The sequence below is a fragment of the Acomys minous genome, assembly GCF_964271855.1.
Source record: "Acomys minous genome assembly, chromosome: 16".
In the NCBI taxonomy this organism is placed as follows: Eukaryota; Metazoa; Chordata; class Mammalia; order Rodentia; family Muridae; genus Acomys; species Acomys minous.
In genome coordinates, this window is record NC_140498.1 from 97,860,600 (window position 1) to 97,881,375 (window position 20,776).

A 20,776-nucleotide genomic window follows, 5' to 3' on the forward strand; every position below is an offset into this window, starting at 1 on the left:
GGGGAGGTACTCAGGAGCTATGGCCTGGCGCCCACAGGAGCTTTGGAAGGAAGGAGGAGATGTGTGTCCTGTGTCTCCTTCAGCAAGACAGCATCATGGCGCACCTCTGGAAATGGCGCCTTACCAGGAGCCTGAGCTGTGGAACTTATCACACACATCAGGGCGTGTGTGTGTGTGTGTGTGTGTGTGTGTGTGTGTGTGTGTGTGTGTGTCCGTGTGTCCATCCTGCTGTTTGCTGGCCCTTGGAGTGGTTTCCTTCCTGAATCTAGTATCTTGAGCAGGACGAGGTTGTGACAGCTCCTCTCCTGGAAAGAAGCATTTAGAAGTGGGACCACCAGGTCCATGGGCCCTCAGAAGCCTAGGCTGCTCAGGAAAACAGGTATGGACCAGGCTGTGACATACGGAGGCCCTGTGGAATAGAAACCATCCTTTCCTGCTGGCCCTATGGAGGGGCTGTAGTTCCGCCTCTGTGACACCATCAGAGGGGTTAGGAGGCCTCTGTGTGGGCAGAGCTGGTTGGCTTTGACCAGGCAGCAGTGCGTGGTGAGTTCTGATGGCTGCTGAGGGACAGCCAGCCTACTTCCTCCTTCTGCTAAAACCAGTTTGGTGACCTGGAATGCCAGGGTTTTAGGGTAGTGGCCAGAGCCCCACCACAAGCTCACCTACCGCCAGCTGCCCAGCCAGCATGGCCCCTTGCCGATGCTTGGTATGGCACTCTGGTGACCCGGTCATGAGTGCCAGTGACTGCAAAATAGGACAAGATGGGGCTGATGTGTCCTGGGGTCACTGTCCGGGTAGACAGTGGCTGTGTTTACATAACTCTCCTGTCCTGTGTCTTAGAGACCCTGGCTTTCAGCTGCCGGTACAGCGGTCTGGCGATTGGCCACATTTCCCAGCTCTGACCAGCAGGGATGACAACAGAGGCTAACAGCTCCAAGGCCAGTGTCTGTCTCCATGTCTGTCTTTCCCCTCGCCAGCTGGGCAACAACACAGCGAGGCCAGCTCTGCTGGACTACAAGAGTGGACACATCCTAGCAAAGCCATCTGGAAGTGTTCCCTAAAACTCAAAACACCGAGAGCCACGTACCGTGGTCTCCACTGTGTGCTGCCGCTCAGACGCTCCGGCCACAGGTTATCATCTCAGACAACGGGTATGGCTGTGTGCCGATAAAACTTTATTTATAAAACAAGTGAGGGTCTGGAAGGGATCCTTTGATGATGCCTGCTGCAGAAATGGCAAAGCAACAAGGGACTCACTTCCCAGGCTGAGACCCGTGCCCAGTGCCTGCCAAGCTGACCCTCAGGGTGAGAGGGACAGTTGTTGTTTGCTGGCTCTGTCTATTCCTGTGATCTCTTCCCATCCCCTTGTTGCCAGAGCACAAGGGGGGGACACACGCTAAGTTTGCCTTAGATTGTGGTGAGATCCAGCGGGTGTGCGAGGGGGCAGCTGGCTGGGAGGCCTGAGACTGCCAGGGGGACAGGGCGCTTGGCGCGAGGGTGCCCCCGCCCTCAGCACTGAACAGCTGAGTTTATATTTCCATGTGGGTTACGTACGGGGACTGAGCACATGCGGTTATCCTCGCAGCCGGTTGGTTGAGGAACACTGTAGAAAAGGCACGTGATTTGGCATGGGTGTGCGCTGTCCTCAGATGTCCTCCTTCAGGCAGAGCTGCCTGTTCTAGAAAAGTTTGGTTCCCAACGCAGGCTGGAGCTGCTGTTCCCAGGCCTCTGCTGTCCCAGGTGACAGGGCCCAGCCCTGAGGTGTGCAGGGGGCGGGGGGTGGCCATATTGCTCCGGGTCCAGTCCAGGACCTTCTGACTCCTGCAGCATCAAGAGTCCAGCCCCCCCACCCCCGCGAGTGTGTGGAGGCGGGGTGGGGGCAGAGGTCAGTGTCTGGTGTGTTTGATCCAGTTTCGGATCATCCACTTCTGCCCCGAGCAGCGCTGCACCACTAACCGCAGCCCAAAGTTGGCATCTTTGGACATCTCTACTTCCAGGCACCGGCCTGTGTCTCGGCTTACGATGGGGCCGCTCTGTAGGAGAAACAGAGTCAGCTTGGGAGTCCAGGGTGTGTTCCTGACCAGGGGTGACCCTAGCGCCTACCCCCACCCCACCCCCGTTCCTGTACTACCACCATGAAGACATAGGGACCTGTCATGTCCGCCCCCGCCCCGGAGCCAGGTGCCAGCCGCTCTCTTCAGTTCTCTGGGGTTCGAAGGGCTTCCAAGAACACACCTAGGGCCCCCAAGACTGTCCCTCTCACTTGGTGTCTCTGTGCCTCCCAAACATCGTGAGCCCGGGCCTGAGTCCGCTAACTCTGGAGCCATCCTCAGGGGCTCCACTGTCCACCCTCACTGTCCACCCAGCCAGCCTCCTACTCAGCGGCTCCACTGTCCACCCTCACTGTCCACCCAGCCAGCCTTCTACGAAGCTCAGCAAACAACAGCGGCAACTGAACCCTACAGCCAGAATAGCAGGACCCTACCTCTGTACTCCCACAGACCGCCTAGGGCGGCACAACAGCTTCCCAGGAATCCTCTGTGTGGGAGCTCTAGAGACAAGGGGGCCCGAAGGACATTGGAGGACATGTAGCTGGTAGAGGTTGTGCTGAGTGGGCCCTGCTGCACAGGAAGGGATGGTGATGGGGCTGGACCTGGATCAGGTCCCAGAGGCCCAGAGGGGCAGTCGGGCAACGGTCGGATTCAGAATCCAACGCATCAGAACCTTGAGGAGTTTCTCTCTCTCTCTCTCTCTCTCTCTCTCTCTCTCTCTCTCTCTCTCTCTCTCTCAGATAGGGTTTCTCTGTATAGCCTTGGCTGTCCTGGACTCGCTTTGTAGACCAGGCTGGGAAATCCGCCGAGTGCTGGGATTAGCGTGCACCACCACAGGCCTAGCCCTTGAGGGGTTTTCTTTCTTTCTTTCCTTCTTTCCTTCTTTCTTTTTTTCTTTCTTTCTAAGATTTATTTATTGTATATGAGTGTTTTATCTGCAGAAGAGGGCACCAAATCTCATTATAGATGGTTGTGAGCCACCATGTGGTTGCTGGGAACTGAACTCAGGATCTCCAGAAGAGCAGGCGGTGCTCTTAACCACTGAGCCATTTCTCCAGCCCCTTGAGGGGTCTCTTAAGCCGCCTTCTCTCTCTGGCTGAGGCCAGGTGCTGGGGTGGGCAAGGCAGTGCCTCTCTCTCTTCCTGTGTGACTCAGGAGCCAGTTTTGTAGACTTTCTGTACCACAGGGCACGAGGTGATCAATCTTGACTAGCATCCTGACTGAGAAGCGCCCAGGACAGCCAACACACCGCTGGGTGTGTCTTCGGGCATGTTTGCTGACATTAACTATGGGCTGGGGGCCCAGATGAAGTAACAGATGGGAAGGAGGGAGCTGGCTGGTGTGGGCTCCCCCCCTCCCCCCTCCCTCCCCCCATGATGTGAGCTGCCCTGCTCAGCCTCCTTGGCGAGCCCTCGGAAACTGAGCCCAAACACGTCTCTCCGTTCGCCTGCTTCACCTACTGACCTGGGTGAAGTCCCACAGCCTCTGTGTGGGCCTGGCTACATCCTCACACTTCTTCAGGGTGGGCATGCGTCCCCGGCCGTCGTCGACCAGGCACTTAGAGTCTGGCAGGGAGGCAGTAGAGCCCAGGGGGCCCAGCTGCAGGAGACCGTCAGCACTGTAGCGCACCAGCTGGGGGAGACAGTGGGAGCTGTGAGTGGAACTGAGGTTCAGGCTCAAGGTACCTCATCCTGTCTGCACCCAGGCCTTCACCAACACGCTCTCTAGCAGGAGAACACGTGGTGTTGGTGTGGCCATGTCCACCCTGATCACTGCATGAGGCGCTTTCTCAGGTGTTCGTGTCCCACCAACACAAGCTTGCTCATCTTGGGCCTGAGAAAATGGTGCCAGCCAGGGGCTGACACCCAGGTGTTGACTAGAGACTGCAGGGACAGCATTTACACCTCCACTGACAGCCCCCTGGCCTTCAAGCTGGCCACTGTCCTGGAAACCCAGTGGGAGAGGTCAGGCCACAGAGGTTAACAAGGCCAGCAGAGTGAGCATCGTGGAGGGCGGCGGTCTCCCACCCCCCTGACGGGGGCCATTCCCAAAGCAGGCACCTTGCAGCCTGAAATTTAAAAAGCATCCAGCAGACAGTGGCTATCTAGCTGACAGACGCTGGCTGTCCTATCCACGTTGGAGGCAGCAAGCCCAGGGGCTCACAGAGACCCAGGCCTACCTACATGGATGTTCATGAATGAGGCTCAGCTTCAGACAAGACAGGCCTACCAAGCAAAGCACCTGCTGGGGAGGTGCCGCTATCATCAGCACCACAGTGGCATTCACCTGTGGCTGGGACAACCCCGGCCCTGAGCTGCACAAGGCACCCAGTCAAGTCTGGAGAGCCTCTGGGCTGACCTAACAAGAACAGAATGGAAAACAACTTTTGCTCCTCCATGGTGTCTGGGCCAGGCAGCACCTCACCGTGACTTCCACTTAATCCACAAGACCGCCTGAGAAAGTATGCTCTGCTTCTGTCCCATTTAACCGAAGAGGAAACTGAAGCATGGGACTGCTCATGACTCCCCAAAGAACATTTGACCCAAAGGACTTGGTCTTAATTTATGGCACTCGCTGCCCTCAGAGTCCCAAGCTGCTCCAGACTCTTTGAGCATGGCGCCAACCGCACAGGGACTCTCCGTGACCTGATCCATGCCCACCGCCTCCCTTCACCCTGAGGTCTAGGCGCTGCCTACCTGTGAGGACATGCCATGACAGGGGTAGAGGATGGCTCGGTCATCGTCTTCTGCCCCCTGGTCCAAGCAGTAGCCGCTGGCTTTGCTGTTTCTCACCTACATTCAGGAGCAGCAGAGAAACCGCAGGTCACCAAGGACGGAAGGTTTCCGGGAACTCTCCCGCCCTGTCCCCCTAAGGGGCAGAGGTGACCTCTTTGTAGCTGGCTGTGGGCTACCTTCGATGAGACAGGTATGAACTTTACACCCAGAATTCATCTCTTGGGATAAAACCCTGGGGACTGGCGTCTGGCTGGGGTGGGGCAGGAGGTTCCGTGTGGTATTGGGCGCATGGGGAGGAGGTAGAAAAGAGCGGGCAAGGCAGCCTGGGAAGAGATGACTGTGCTTGTCACTTAGACACGTGTTCTCTGAGTGTGTGGAGAGTTAGCAAGGCCCCAGTAGATGAGGCTGGATTTGGTCAATAGAAAGGCTTGTGTCACTAGCTCAGGGCCACCTGTGCTAGCATCTCCTCCTGAGCACGCAGAGGCCAAGACACTTTGGCCTACGGACTGCAGCAAAAGTGGCTGTGTGTAGCCCCGAGCTCAGGAGATAGTTGCAGGTTCCCCTAGAACACACACTTGCAATGCTTGCTCCGGCTTCCAGCTGCTGGTGGGCTGACATGACCCAACCAACGGCCACATGGTCTCTAGTCTATATACCAAGCACCGGGGGCGCCCACTCTGCAGTCCCTGCCCAGAAGAACACTGGTGACCTTGGACTCTGTCCCAGGAGAGCTGGGTTCAGTTTCACCCCGGGTGGGTTTCAGGCTGTGGAGTTTGTTGTATGTCAGTGGCAGAGCACAGCTCCCTGGAAGGACCCATGGGCCTGACCCTAGGACACGGTGCGGATCCCACAGCGAGCAGAAAACAGGAAGGACAACACAGGAGGGCAGAGAAACAGTTGCTTCCCTCTCCGCTTGCACTTCCAGGAAAGCTTCACGCCCCACAGGCTAGATCTGACTGAGTGGTGATGGTTTGACAAGGGCTGCCCACCAGGTCCCTCAACCCCTCCCCTGAGCGCTGTCCCAGGACCAGTGTGTATACCACCACCTGCCAGCAGGGAGGCTGGGCTGCCCTCACGCAGGTGAGAAGCTGGAGACAGGAGGTTGCTGCTGTCTGCGGGGTGGGGGGGTGAGGGTGGGGTGGGGGTGGGCAGGGGCTTCCCTCCTCCCTGCCAGTTCTGTGGTGAGAGACCTTAGATTCATGTACGCCTGGGCCAAGTAGGAAGGCAGTGCCTCTGCCTGTCTTTAGAGAGGGCTCTGTGCACAGCTGTGCACTTGGGAGCTCAGGGTGGCTTGGTACAGCGCCCATGCTTCTGTGTGTGCCCGTAATGCACGCATTGTGGTGTGGATGTAGCTGTGTGGGCACCAGTGCACAAATGTCTGCACTTCCATGTTTGATGTTTTTGGTCTTTTTTTTTTTTTTTTTTTGGTATATGGATGAAAATGAGTGTTTGGGGAGCTCCGTGTACATGAACAGGAATGGTACGCATCTGTGTGTGTGTGCACCTGCACCCATAGGAGCAGACATGCTCAGTGTGTATGCCTCATACGTCACACACAGGTATGCATGCGATAAAAAATCTTGTATCTATACATGTGTACATTCATATACACACACACACTCATGTGAGTAAGCAAGCACAGGTTCAACATGCATATGCACGTCCATGTGCAATGATGCATTTGTGCTCACGTGCATCTTGATATGAATGCGTGAATGCGTGTGACTATGTACACAGATGTGTAAGTGTGTATAATGGCCACGCGTGGGATTTTATGCATTTGCCAGCATGTGTTTAATTGCACGTCTACATACACATGTATAAAAGCACATGTGAATGTCTGTTTATACATGTGAGTATGTATACACAGACCTATCTACCTGGGTATATTTCCTTTAAATTTTTATTTATTTTTGCCAGGCACTGCGGTGTACACTTTTAATCCCAGCAGGAGGATCTGTCTGAGTTTGATACCAGCATGAACTACAGTGAAAGTTCCAGGTCAGCCGGGGCTACGTGGAGATTCTGTCTCAAAAAAAAAAAAATACCCAAATAAGTAATTAATTAGTATTCATTTTGTGTGTTTGTGTGTGGTCTCGGTGTGGAGGTCAGAGTGCAACTCGAGGGAGCTGGTTTGCTGCTTCTACCTTGTAGGTCCCAAGGATTAAACTGAAGCTGCCAGGCTTGTCAGCAAGCACCTTCCCTCTCCTGAGCCATCTCCTTGGCCCATCTGTTCGGGTCTATTTCTGCATGCAAAGGTGTGTTATGTTTCCATGTGCACTCAGTGGTGAGCGGTGTTGCTCGTGAACGTCTGAGGATGTGCACCAGGACATACACGTTTATGCAGGCGGGAGTCTGTGTCAGGGCACAGGATGTTGGGGCACAGGTAGGTCGGGGTGCTGGGCAGAAAGCCCACCACCGCAGCAGGGCCCACGTGCAGAGGCGGTACCTCTCCGTACGTGAGGGTGTTGTTGTAGGTCCTCATCTCGGGGTACACGTTCTCCAGGTACCACTTAAAGCTGCGGCACTTCAGCCTCCGGCGCAGGGCCAGCCGCTCAGACACATCCCCGAAGTCCACTCCTGGGTTCTAGGGGGCACAGGCATGCGGCAGAGTGTGAGTGTTGCAGATCCATGCCACGCCGTGGTTAGATCTTTCCCTGTGTCAGGAACTCCTGGGCTCCCCGCCCTTTAGAGTGGACTACCATGGCCTCTTCTTGGCCTCCTGACCTGGAACTCACAGAGGGTCAGGCTCTGGGTACATGCTTGGCCAATCCATACCTTTGGGGAAGAGGCCTGAGGCCTGCTCTTCCTGCCTGATCTGTGTTGAGTTTGCCTGTATTCCACTGAAGCTCATGATGGCACCCTGGACCACAAAGTATCAGCCGGACTCAGCTGGACTTCTGGGCGGTTGTCACCACAACTGATCCCCAGGTACAGAAGGTCAGGGAAGTACAAGGGAGCTACACCCAGTAGGATGCTACATGTGAGTGCCGGGAAGGCTCAGGCAGGGATGATGGGGGTGCTAAGCCGTGCATCTTTTCCCTAGCTACGCCTACACAGCAGCTCTGCTGAGCTCGTGGTCTTCTGAGTGAATTGTGGAAGAGCCCAGCACCCTTTGTGGGCCCTGAGCCATCAGGACAAACTTCTGCCCCATCCAGGGCCCTCTGGGGGGCTCCATCTCCCCTCAGGTCACGGTAGAGCCGGCCTAGGCCTGGTTACCAAGTTTGAGTCCTGTCACTTTTTGTGTGTGGCCTTGGAACAGTCTCTTACCCTCACTGTGTCTCAGTTTCCTGACACCTTGTTTTGAGGATTAAATAAGTTAGGGTGCTCCCAAATGATCCTGGGATTGCAGGCCATAAAAAGGAAAATCACGCCGGGCCGTGGTGGCATATGACTTTAATCCCAGCACTGGGGAGGCAGAGGAAGGAGGATCTCTGTGAGTTCGAGGCCAGCCTGGTCTACAAAGAGAGTCCAGGACATCCAGGGTTGTTATCTTCTGAGGTATCTATGGTCTCTTCCAGTGTTAACGGAGATACAGTTGTGTACTCTCCAAATCAGCTTGTGTTCTGGACAACAGGACCCTTAGGTGTTGCCTCTGCTATAGTAAGACTGCCCAGTCTAACGGGATCCTGGACCTTGAGGCTGGAGGGATGTCTGGAAGAGGACCTTGCAGGTCCTGGGTTCAGGTGGTCAGGCTTGTGCATCTCAGCAGGGTCACAGGGGATGGAGGGTGGGTGGTACGGATGCTGCACATGGGTACCCAAATGCCAGGCATGCTGCCCTGGTGGAGGTGAGCCAACTTAGAAGGGTAAAGGAAGGAGACGTTTAAAAAAGGTTAAGTAGGCCGGACGTGGTGAGGCACATCTGTGGCCCCAGACAAGTGTGGGAGAAGCAGACGGTTGAGTCAAAGCCAACCGGGGCTGCAGAGTGGGACGCCATTTAATACAAACATATAGGGGGCTGGAGAAATGGCTCAGAGGTTAAGGGCACTAGCCGCTCTTCCAGAGGTCCTGAGTTCAATTCCCAGCAACCACATCATGGGTCACCACCATCTGTAATGTGATCTGATGCCCCCTTCTGGCCTTCAGGTGTACATGCAGGCAGAGCACTGTGTACATAATAATAATTTTTAAAACCCCAAACATATAAACACAAGAAAGCACACATGTGCCAGTTCTGACAATGAGACCAAAAGAGGCTGGACCAGCTGGAGAAGACAGACATGGGGAACACTGGGGGGACGCTTAGGGGATGGCTGACCTCTACTTACAACCTACGGAGCGGGGAAGGCTGTGGCCACAGTGAGAGGAAGCCCTTTCCTGTGTGAGCCACCATGCCACGAAGGCTGCCTGCACGTGGCCCAGCGGCCCAGCGGCCCAGTGGCCGAGCTGCCCTGCACGTGGCCCAGTGGCCCAGTGGCCCAGTGGCCCTCATTCCCTTCCCCTCCTCACATCTGTCCGCCCCGCCCAGTGCCCGCCTTACTGTCATGGGGATGTTCCACGCCATGTACACGTGGGACTTGAAGTCGTCCATCCACACCTCGGCAGCCCGCAGCGCGTTACGCTTGGCGTAGTAGTCAATGTCGTTGTTGTACGGCTTCTTGGTGCGCTCGATGTGGGCCACGCGGGAGCAGGGCAGCACCTCCATGCTGCCGCCACACTGCCACACCTGGGGGCGAGAGGACTGGACCAGGTTAGAGGCCAAGGGGGCCCCCACCTGACATGCCAGGTGGGAGGGCCCCTGATCCGCCAGAATCCGGAGTGCCCAGGGGCCTGGACAGGCTGGGCTTGTTAGAGGACGGTGTCTAAGGGGAAGCCAAGGACTCTAGGCCGTCCCCACAGGGCTTGGGCATGAGGCTGCCTCCCCTTTGGGAAGATTTCCCATCATGCCTCATTTCTCTTCCATGTTGTGTGGCATGGATTTGTACCCTTCCACCCCACTCAGTGCTCTGGGTAGGGACTCTCAGTAACTACCTCCCAGCCCAGTTTGCCAGAGGCAACCTAAAGCTGATTTGAGTTGATTAAAAAAGGTGCCAGTTGCCTAAAAAAAACCAACTGAACTGGGACACCCACACACACAGCTTATTTTTAGATGATGCTTTATCCCCCCCCCCCCCCGCAATATGTGGTACTGCTTTGACAACCTGTGAAAGTACTAAGAGAAGGGCCGGGCAGCGGTGGCGCACACCTTTAAACCCAGCCCTTGGGAGGCAGAGGCAGGTGGATCTCTGTGAGTTCGAGGCCAGGCTGGTCTCCAAAGCCAGTTCAGGACAGCCAGGACTACACAGAGAAACCCTGTCTCAAAACAAAAAAACAAAATGGGCTCTCTGTGTCACAAGGCCTAGACAATGCCTCCCTCAGGCACACCCTCTCCTTCCCAAACATGTTTCTCTCGGGCATCGTTGCTATGCCTGAAAGCTGTGGTTGAGTTAGTTCAGTGTGATGTCATGTGCCTGTGTGGGCCACGGGACACTATTTTGATGGAAGGAGGGGCTGGCACAGGACAAAAAGGGGCTAACGTTCCTCAGGGCCACAAACCAGCAAGACCTAGGTGGACCTAGGAACTCCCTCCAGGATCTCAGGGAGCTAAGGATGTGAGTCCCGGTTAAGAACATTGGCTTGATGCCGTCCAGCCACAGAGACAGGCTGAGAGCAAGCGCCTCTCCCAGACTGGTGACACAGAGAGCCCACAAGTGCTGCCAGGATGTGGGAGAGAAACTGTGGACCCACGTCTGCAGCCTGCTGTCCCAGCAGGTTACCCAAGGACATCCACAGGACCACACCTAAGCCAATGTCAGAAGTAACACGTGACCATGCTCATCACACGTGACCTATGTGTGCGAGGGCACACGCATATCCACAAGCGGGCTCCGAGCAGGGCATACCTGCTGCTCAGGAACTGAGCCAATGTGCCCCCTCCCTCTACATCAGGCCGATCTCATAAAGCGAAACCGTGCTGAAGAAGGGCAGACGAGCTCTGTCACATGCACTGTGAGCACCCGTGGCATTTAATCCTTCCACAGACCCAGGAGTTAGCTCCACTGAGGGGAAACAGGCTGAGATAGACGGAGCGCAACAGAGGAGCAAGCAAGTTCAGTGCAAGTCTCGGGGATCTTTGAATCAATCTTTGAAGACACAAGTGTCTTGATGCTTCCTCTGATGAGGCAGCAGATATCCTCATCTCCCCCCAAGTAATGCCTGCTCCCCACAGTTGGGGCGTTAGATATCTCTCACCCCCCCCCAAGTAATGCCTGCTCCCCACAGTTGGGGTGTTAGATATCCCTCACCATAGTGTGGGTCCTCAGACTTGCCCAAGCTAGCCCTGCCGCTTGCATGGTAGAGTTGCCATGTAGCCAGTGTCCCTAGAGAGCTCTTGGCAGCTCAAAGCTGTTAATATCAGAGCTGTTGGAAGCAGGCTGCTTCTAGACTGCCCACTTGCAGGGAGCAGCTGAGACACCCAATTTATATAGCAGCAGTGTGGTAATAAGCTCAGATCCGACACACAACTCTAAGGTGCCCTCTGAGCCCTCCTCACCTTGGGCTCAGATCAGATGCCCCCTTAGGCCTCAACTATCCTGGAAATGGCTTGATCCCTGCCTCACACACACACACACACACCTTGTTAGTGCTCATCAAATGAACTGCTCAGATTCAACTTCCTGTCTCGCTAGAAATTTGTTCTCATATCGCCTGGAGACACAGCTCGGTGCAGGACTTTTTCATCTCCCAAGTCTAAAAGTCCTCGGTGTCACCATGGTGCACACAGTCAGTGACTGCGGAGCTCAGGTGTGAACGCAGGATCCGTCTAAAGCAGGTTGGGGCACCGGGAGGGAAGGGTGAGGAAAAGGGAGCCGCCCTGTAGACCAGGCTGTCCGCACACGCAGAGATCCATTGCCTCTTACGGTGTGTTCAGGGAGTTGTGGATGGAACGCCAGGGAAATGTATGCCCTTGAGGGCCTCCCCCACCAGACAGAGCTTTCCCGTGCAGCCTGTATGTGCTCCGGCTAAATAGAAACATGGAGGGGCTGAGGGGTCTCCATGGGGAAGCCTGTGAAGACAGGGTCGGGGGACTCTGAGGATGACACCTGAACAGAGACATGAAAGGAACAGTGCAAACCAGCCAAGCTGTGAGGCAGCAGGGTAAAGGGTCCCCAGCGGAGAAACAGTGGAGCAGAGGCTTTCGTGGTGTGCTGTGTGGTGTGCAGTGTGGAGAGCGGGGTCCCTGTGCAGGGTGCTAGTCTGCAGCCACAGGCCGATGCTCTGCCATCCGTTTGCCTGTTCTCACCATCTCTGACCTGTGATTAATACGACGGGCCCACGCAGCCTTTCTAATCGACTCAACCCAATTAGGGGGACTCTGCGTTCCCGAGGTCAATTTTCATCCTTGTGATTGTAGAAATGCCAGTTGCGTGTCCCCTAATGAGGAAAGTCCTGGAGCCAATTAGAGGGAAATGGTTCTGTCGCGTCCATTAAGTTTAATAAAGGTCGGGACAAAAATCTAACAAGGTCTGGCCTGCAAGAGCCGGCTGCGGGGCAGATGCTCAAACGCTTGCTTCTGCACTGTGAGCTGCCTGTGGCTTGAGCAGCAGGGCACATGCCCCCTCCCCCTCCCCTCCCCCTTCCCCTCCCCTCCCCCTTCCCTTCTCCCACTCCCCTCCCCCCATCTACATCCTGTTCTGAGAGACACCACTGGCCCAGGCAGGATCTTACCCTTCAGGGACTTGCCTTAGCCTTGGAGCTGACTTTTACAAGGAAGGATAAAGAAGAAACTGTGAGATGCTATATTTGTGTTTTTTTGTTTTTCAAGACAGGGTTTCTCTGTGTAGCCCTGGCTGTCCTGAAACTCCCTCTGTAGACCAGGCTGTTCTCAAACTCAGAGATCCGCCTGCCTCTGCCTCCAGAGTGCTGGGATGAGAGGCATGCGCTGCCGACACTACCGCCGCCACCCGCCTGAGGCCCTATTTGTCTTCTATAGAGCCACTTTCAGAAAGTGTGTTCTAGGGGCGAAGACATGCTCAGTGGTTAAGAGCGCTGTACAAGCCGGGGGGGGGGGGGGAGGGGGTGGCACCTTCAATCCCAGCACTTGGGAGGCAGAGGCAGGTGGATCTCTGTGAGTTTGAGGCCAGCCTGGTCTACAAAAAGCGAGTCCAGGACAGCCAGGGCTACACAGAGAAACCCTGTCTCGGGGTGGGGGTGTGTGGGGTGGGGCGAGTGCTGTTCAGCAGGACTGCTATGGGAGCAAACAGCATTATCCATTTGCACAGTGGACGGCTGACTGGTGCGAAGGTAAACACAGTCCCTCAGTTTGTACCAAGGACTGCAGTGATTGGTGCGAACGCCCTAGCCACATCCACTTTCTGGCTATATAAGCAAACTGCTCAACTCAGTTTGTGAGTCACTGGGAGACTCCCTTCCCTGCTGCCCCCCCCGCACCCGCCCCAGACGTGATAGCAACAGGCTGACCTGGTAACATGAAGAAAAGACTAGGGTAGCAGGAGAGCAGAGTGGTGAGAGCAGGTGGACAAGGAAGAGAGAAGAGAGCCCTAGACAGGGAAGGGTGCGCCCTGGTTGGTGGAAGAACTACAGAGAGCTGCAAAGCTTTAAGGGCTAAAGGCCCTGACATCCAAAGCCTGAGCGCTGGCACCACAGGGTCCCGGCACCTAAGGCTTGCTTGGGAGCTGCATCCCTAGAAGTCGGCACCTCAGCTGTGGCTCTGAGCTGTCTGTCTGTCTGCGGCCAGAAACCAAGGACCATCGAAGCCACCAGTGCTGGGGCTGCTGGGAGTTAAGGCCCAGGGCAAAAAGCTTCCAGCTGGAGTGTCCAGAGCAGTGCAGCTCTGCCTTCTGAAGAGCCTGGCAGAGCCGTAAGCCTCTGGGTCTGCCACTCCAGTCCCCAGGTCTTGGGCAATATAGGGCCCAGAACTGCTAGCCCTGGAAGAGCATCTCCTTGCTACCCAGGGTTCCTATGGGGTAGACGGTCCTGGCTAGCTGTTGGTAACACCGCGTTTCCCCTGTGTGTGGATTCATGCACTTGCTCCCCACTGCTGCTCACAACGGGGTTGCACTTCAAGGTTACACAGGCATTCTGACAGTGAAGTGTTATATTCCTCCCCAGAAGGGATCTCAGCCTAGTGATCAATCACACCAGATCCCATGAATAAGTTAGCCATGTCAGGACAATAGGTCCTTGGAGACACCACAGCCACACACAAGTTCTCACAGTGGTGGCCATACTGGGCCCAGGCCAGGCAGAGGCATCAATCATCCAATGGGGCAAGCACTGGGATGTCTAGACTTGTGAGGCAGGCGGGGTGGTTAATCTGGATTGTCAACTTGATAAGACTGAGAACGGCCTTGAAAACAGCTCTGGGGGCCTCTCTGTGAGGGTTGGGTTAGGTGAGGAGGGAAGACCGCCTTGAATGTGGGCAGCACTATGGGTTGGGGGACCGGACTAAACAGAAGATAAAGCCTCTGAGAGCCAGTATGCATCTCTCTCTCTGCTTCCTGACCAGGACACACTGTGGTCATCTGCCTCACACTCCTGCTGTGAAAAGCTGCACTTTCCAGCCAAAATAACCCCCTCTTCTTCCATCTTCCCATAAGTTGTTTTTGTTGGCTTATGCGGTCACAGCAACGAGAAGAGTGACCAAGCCAGGAGGCCAGTGCAGAAGAGTTCAGGGCCACAGCATGCGAATCCACCCAGACCCCGAGGCCTGGGCGCGGCAGCTGCTTTCTCTGAGGATGGCAAAGGACCGGTCGCCTGGGTTGTCATGGAGACAAGCTCCATACCTGAGCACCTCTCGGTCACTTCTGACTTTTTTTTTTCCTTTCAAAGATTTATTTATTATTATGAATACAGTGCTCTGTCTGCATGTACACCCATAGGGCAGAAGAGGGCAACAGATCTCATTACAGATGGTTGTGAGGCACCATGTGGTTGCCGGGAATTGAACTCAGGACCTCTGGATGAGCAGCCAGTGCTCTTAACCTCTGGACCATCTCTCCAGCCCCCACTTCTGACTTTCTTAGTCTATATTTCCAAGGCCCCAGCAGCAGCTTTCTCTCCTGAAAAAGCCACTCTACATCCACCTGCTTAAAGAAGGAAAGAAATCTGGAAGACCCTCACCCGCAGGCAGTTCCCGGCAGCCACTCTCACTCCTCTTACCCAACCCTGTGCCGTCTGTCTGCTTCCTGTCGAAGCCACAGGCGCCCATGCGAAGTGCCAGCCAGCAAAGATGGCTTGCCACCACTGTCTTCCTCTGCTGTCTCCTCTCTGGATCTGTCCTGACTCTGTGTTTGCTTCCAGATAATCCAGGCGCTATGAGCGTGTGTGTGTGTGTGTGTGTGTGTGTGTGTGTGTGTGTGTGTGTGTGTGTGTGTGTGTGTGTGTGTGTGTGTGTGTGTGTGTGTGTGTGTGTGTGTGTGTGTGTGTGTGTGTGTGTGTGTGTGTGTAGCTGCCCGAATCCCAGTGCACCCTGGCTCTCCCTGTTTGCAAGTCCACTTTGTCCACACACACGTGCTGGACCTAGTGTTCCTCTCAAGTTCATAGCCTGAAGGGTCAGATAGATCAGGGCAAAACAGCCCCCGTGACCGCTACTGACTGACAAGACGCCATTCTTGGGCAGTTTCTAGAACCACACCATGCAGATGGCTCTTGGACAAGCCATCTTCCGCCAATTACTCTTTAACATTTAGAGAATTCTCACTTGGGAAGGCTAGAGATGGCTCTGGGGGGACTCTCTCAGATGAATCACCTCAGCCTGGGGCTGCCCCCACACTTAAAGGGACCCGAAGCCACACCACACGGGTGTCAGGTGGAATCAAACCGGGTACCTCGGAGGGAGGGAAGGTCACCTTCTTTTCTCTCCATAGGCCTGTTGCCTGGCTCCCACACACTCTGACCTGTCCTGCAGGCTCCTGGTTTGGGGGTTCCCCCCAGGACTCTGGGTCCCTGGAGAAGCAGAGTTCCTCCCTGGAGAGCCCTTTGGAATTCAGACTCCAGTCTTTAACCGTGAAACAGGGGATCTTGGGCTCAGCCTTCCAAGCCTTAGGCTGAGCAGGAAGGCAGGACTTCGTGGCAGAGGCCTGTTTCAGAGGCGTGCTGGCCTTCCTCCTGCCCAGCGCCCAGGGGTTTGGTAGGTACGCTCTCACCCTGCCCCACTTCCTTCCTTTCTTTCTTCTCTGATTTGTTTTATCTTGCTGAAACTCTCTACTTCCATAAAGGCTCCCATAAATGCAGTCAGCAATAAAGGAATACACATGCCAGGCTCGCCTGTGTGTTTCACGCACGCGTGGTATGTGTGACACGCAGTGTGTAGGCGCCCTCTTGAATCCTGGGTGCAGGTCTCTGTAAAGAACAAAATTCACCTCCAGGTGGAGCCATGCTCTCGTCTCCGCTCCGAAGAGTTAATTAATCCCGTGGGGCAGGTCAGGACTGCCCCTAGGAAGGTGGGTTCGCTTTAAGATTAGGATCTTTTCCCGATTTAGGAGAAACTCAAAGCAATAGAGTTGCTGTTATAAAGGATTTGCTAAGATTTGCCTAAAAAGATTTGCTAAAAGATCACACAAAGCAGAAATTTAGTTAAGGGGTACTGCCCCCCAAACACTCCAAAGACAAATAGTATGCTCCCCAGGCCTTTTAGAGCTATATAAATTTATGATGCTAGGATATTTGTTCACCAAGATTGACCAGCCTGCAGGTTCATGCCCAAAGGACGTGCCTCTGTCATGCTCAAGGGGGCAGCGCAGGGCCACAACCAGAGTTAAGGCCTCGCCCAACATAAGCCCCCAGGTCTCTTCCTGAAAAAAAGCATAATTCTGCCAGAGGGGCCAGATGACCCCAGATAAGAACTATTTGAAAAGAACAACACTGGTTTCCGAGCTGGGCATGGTGGCCCACGCCTTTAATCCTAGCACTCGGGGAGGCTCTGTGAGTTCAAGACCAGCCTGGTCTATAAAGCAAGCCCAGGACAGCCAAGGCTACACAGAGAAGCTCTGTCTCAAAAAACAAAAACAAAACAAAACAAATCAAAATTGTTCTAGCCATATCTTTGCTATGGAGAACCCCATCTGCCCAAGTGGCAGACAGTCTCCTGTCTCTGGTTAAATTGTTCCAAGTATAACCTGGGGCTGGGACCTAAGAGAGAGTTAAGGCTGAGTGTAAACCGCATGAGCCTAAGTTTTACTTAGTGGCCAACTTGTGCTTGGCCATTAGCCCCAGTTGGCCATGCTCTTTGGTAAAAATTCTCTCCTTCATCTCTACGTATGCAAGAGAGATTTCTCAATGAAAAGGCCTGTTGTTTCTATAACATTCCTTCCCAGATTTCCAGCCCCTCAGTGCTGTCCCTGTGAGCCGTGGATTCTGCCGGGTCTGCCTGCCTTTGTGGGTTCTTACCAGCCATCCCCTTTCTTCTTATATGGGATGCTGGTCAGAGCCTGCTATGCAGGCTCAGGGCTCTCCCCTTTCTAAAGCCCTTCCCTCTCCCCCTCCCCAGCACACACACACACACACACACACACACACACACACACACACACCTGGATGCCTGCCTCCGCGTGGCTGACCTCTGTGTCTGCCTAGCTTCCTCATTCTCCTCCTCCCCCAGCTGTGATGCTCATGGCTTACCTGCCCTTGGGTTCCCTATTAAACCACACTGATCTCAAGCTTTCATTTCAGTCTGCCTTTTGTCCTCCAGGCAGCCAGAGCCTCACACAGGCCTGCCACGTGCGGCCTGTGTCCCCCAAGCCTTACTAGCCTGGGAAAAGCCCCGACTGCCAGCTTCCCAATCCAACCTGACTTTTTTTCTTGTTTTTAGAATAAAACAAGCAACTGAACAACTGTTTTCTTCACAAAATGCTCAGAACATAGATGGACCAACCGAGGCGTGGGGAAGGCTGCGGTGAGCTCTCTCTCTCTCTCTCTCTCTCTCTCTCTCTCTCTCTCTCTCTCTCTCCCTCTCTCCCTCTCTCCCTCTCTCTTTCTCTCTTTCTCTCTCTCTCTGAGTGACAGGACTACATGGATCTGAACTACGAAGGGACTTCAGGGTCTGTGGGATGCACCCACAGTCAGCCCCAACACCCCGGAGACACCTCTGTCCTTCCACATGCTCGAGGCCAAGATGGCAGGGTAGCTGTTTTCCACACACCTCTCTCTCCGCTGCCCACCACCAGAAATGGCTGGCCTCTTCCAGGATAGCCAGAGCCTGAGGAGCTTTACCCATCTTTACCTCCTTCTCAATTCTTCTCTCAGCCATGTCCTGTCCTCTCTGTATAGCTTCTCCCATCCTACAAGTCAGAGGCATCTAGGAAAAAGACATCAGCAGCCTGGGAGTCTGGTGCTCCACGGACCAGGCATATACCCTGCCATCTCTTAGGTACGGCCCACAAACTTTAGGAGCATCCCAGGCTGCCTCGGTCCTTGCCTGCCGCATCCTGCCTTGCTGCCCAGGCTCCTGTGGCTCACTAGAGTGTCTCCCTAATGTCTGCTCTCATCTCATCTTTCCCTTGCTTCACGTCCTATCCTGTCTTCCCCTCCAAGAGTCATTGCTTCCCTAGAAACCAGGGTGTGGAAAGGCACGCCATCCTCTCCTGTTCCCTCTGTACCCATAAAACCTAGCTATGGGGCGTTCAGCACATCTGTTACTGACGGTTCCAAGAGCCCCAGTGCCCTGGGGATACAGAGGCAAAGGCTCAGGGCACCGGTTGTGCCCACATCTGACTCACAGGGGTTGCCTAAGGGCCCAAGGCTGTTCAAGCTCCATTGCACAACCTCTCTGCTTGAGGTCATGGTCCACCCTCCACAGCAAGGTGCCCAGTTCTGCCTGTCGCCTCTACTGTAGGCAGTTCCGACGTTCCCCTCATAGAGACACCTGCATCTCCTGTGGATGCTCTGCCTTCCCCCTGTAACCAAGGTGGTAGGTGTGTGTTGAGCTGTGTGCAGCCAGCTGGAGGACCAATTTCCACCAACCCCCCGACTGCGTCCACCTGGGCCCCCTGCTCTAAGGATGAGCTTTTCCCAGGCAACCCCACCAGCCAATGTGCATGACACAGGAAACGACAGTTTGGAGCACTAACAGACACACGGGCTCCATCTGCTTTGACAGGCTCACAGGCAGAGCGTTCACTTTAAAAGTGCTGGCAAGGACTCCCGCCGCGCCTTTGTCTTGGCTGGGCTAACATGGTCTTCCGAGATTCCACGGAGCTTGAGGCCTCAGGCCCACCCCTGTACACAGCCTGGGCTCCGCGAGCATGCCAGCCCTGCACCTACTCACCCGCATTCCCAGCTCAATGTTCTCTGCGCCGTACACCTCCATGCCTGGGTCCAGCAGGCCAATGTCCCCGAAGTACTCCCGGTCCACCACGAACGAGCAGCCGATCATGGCAGGTGTTCTGGGGAAGGAGAGACACTAAGCAAGGGTGCCACCAGGGCGTGGCCTGGAGCCCTAACTCTCTGCCCCATCAGTGTTCCCATGACTCTTGTCCCCACCGAAGTCAGTGTGCCCCGGGAATACTGAAAAGCCATTTCCCCGGCTGCCTCGGGCATGTCCTTGTATGCCCTAGGCCCTGGCAGAACAGTGCTGTGCAGGTGACTCTGCTGGCCTGCCCCCAGGGGCCTAGCGACATCTAAGGTCATCACCAGGTGCCACGAGGCGTGTGCAGGGGGATGAGGGGGGAGGGGATGGGGGGCAATAAAAGGACCGTCCCACCAGCACAGCGCTCTCAGCCCCTCTGATCTCTGGCTGTCCTTCTCTGCCCTCACAGCTCTGCCTCCGTCCGTCAGTCTGTCCGTGTACCTGTCCAACCATCTGTCTCTGCCTTCCTCCAGGCCCTGACTCCTTTCTCCCCTACCCCAAATAAACCCTCTTATAGCAGATATGCTGCATGGCATAATTATACATCATAACAGGCAGCCCAGACGAGAGTCCTCGAGCTTGGCTTTGGTTGTAAGAACTCCATCAGGTAAAAGTGTCTTGGACACCGCCTTCTACACATCTCTCCCTAGTCTTCCTCCTCCTCCGACTTGTCCTGTTGGTGTACGAGGATTCAGGGCTACGTGGCTCAGTTGTGTAAGTTGTACACTACTCGGCTCGGTGAGCCTTCATTGGCATCGCTCTGAGTGACAAAGCTCTGAAGTTACAGAGCATACAGCTGTGCAGCTGTAGTCAACAGACTGCCAACTGCCATGTAATATTTCAGTTTAAACCCACACACTTAAAAATGGCAGCAAAAGCCTTTCAGCGTTTTGTTGAAATCATGAATGGGTATGCTAATTATCTAGGTACCAAAAAAAATCCATCAGTGTTAGGCAGGCAGCGGCTGCGAACGCCTTTCTTTAATCCTGGCGGCAGCACTCAGGAGGCAGAGGCAGGTGGATCTCTTGAGTTCAAGGGCAGCCTGGTCTACAGAGTGAGTTCCAGGCCAGCCAGGGCTACACTGAGAAACCCTGCCTTAGAAACAAAGCAAAGCAGTCCCTCAGTATACATACCCCCATGAGGTGGTAGCGTGGAGTGTCAAATATCAAAGGACCAGGGAGGGGCGGACAGTGAGTGGCCACCATCTTCACGACACTTTGTGTGTGTGGATGGATTGGTACAGGGTGGAATACGCTAAACCAGAATTTTTAAAAAGACTGAAAAGATGGGGGGAAAAAAAAAGGCAGTGCCCATATGCAGACCACAAGATCCACGTGGACTGAAATACCTTGACTTTCTAAGCTTTGTATGAAAGATTTTGCCTCAGAACCAAGGCATCTGGATCTTGGTCTCTCCCAGGCCACAGTACTCTGCGGGACTTGCCGTGGTCTTCCCTGGCTCCTGCTCCCAGGCCACGGCACTCTTCGGGACTTGCCGTGGTCTTCCCTGGCTCCTGCTGCTGAAGCCAGTGGAGGCTGCTCATGCCTCTTGGTCCCCAGCCTTCTGCTGGTCAGAATCTTCCCGATAAAAAGAATGAAAAGGCATTGGCCTGCACCAAATTTAACAGAAGCATTCTGTTCT

General features: G+C 54.8%; 1 protein-coding gene across 1 annotated transcript in view; it reads right to left on the bottom strand.

Annotated features, from left to right (window-relative positions):
- Positions 1 to 1,154: 1,154 nt before the first annotated feature.
- The window catches only part of GALNT9 (polypeptide N-acetylgalactosaminyltransferase 9), a 69,531-nt gene continuing 49,909 nt past the window's right edge, over positions 1,155 to 20,776 (bottom strand). The window contains exons 6-11 of the mRNA XM_084762811.1: positions 19,055 to 19,172; positions 9,269 to 9,454; positions 7,236 to 7,373; positions 4,748 to 4,843; positions 3,516 to 3,683; positions 1,155 to 2,033 (exon numbers count right to left, since the gene is read on the bottom strand). Of these exons, the coding sequence (XP_084618937.1) occupies positions 1,887 to 2,033; positions 3,516 to 3,683; positions 4,748 to 4,843; positions 7,236 to 7,373; positions 9,269 to 9,454; positions 19,055 to 19,172 (853 nt within the window). The 3' untranslated portion in view covers positions 1,155 to 1,886. The remainder of the gene's footprint in view (positions 2,034 to 3,515; positions 3,684 to 4,747; positions 4,844 to 7,235; positions 7,374 to 9,268; positions 9,455 to 19,054; positions 19,173 to 20,776) is intronic.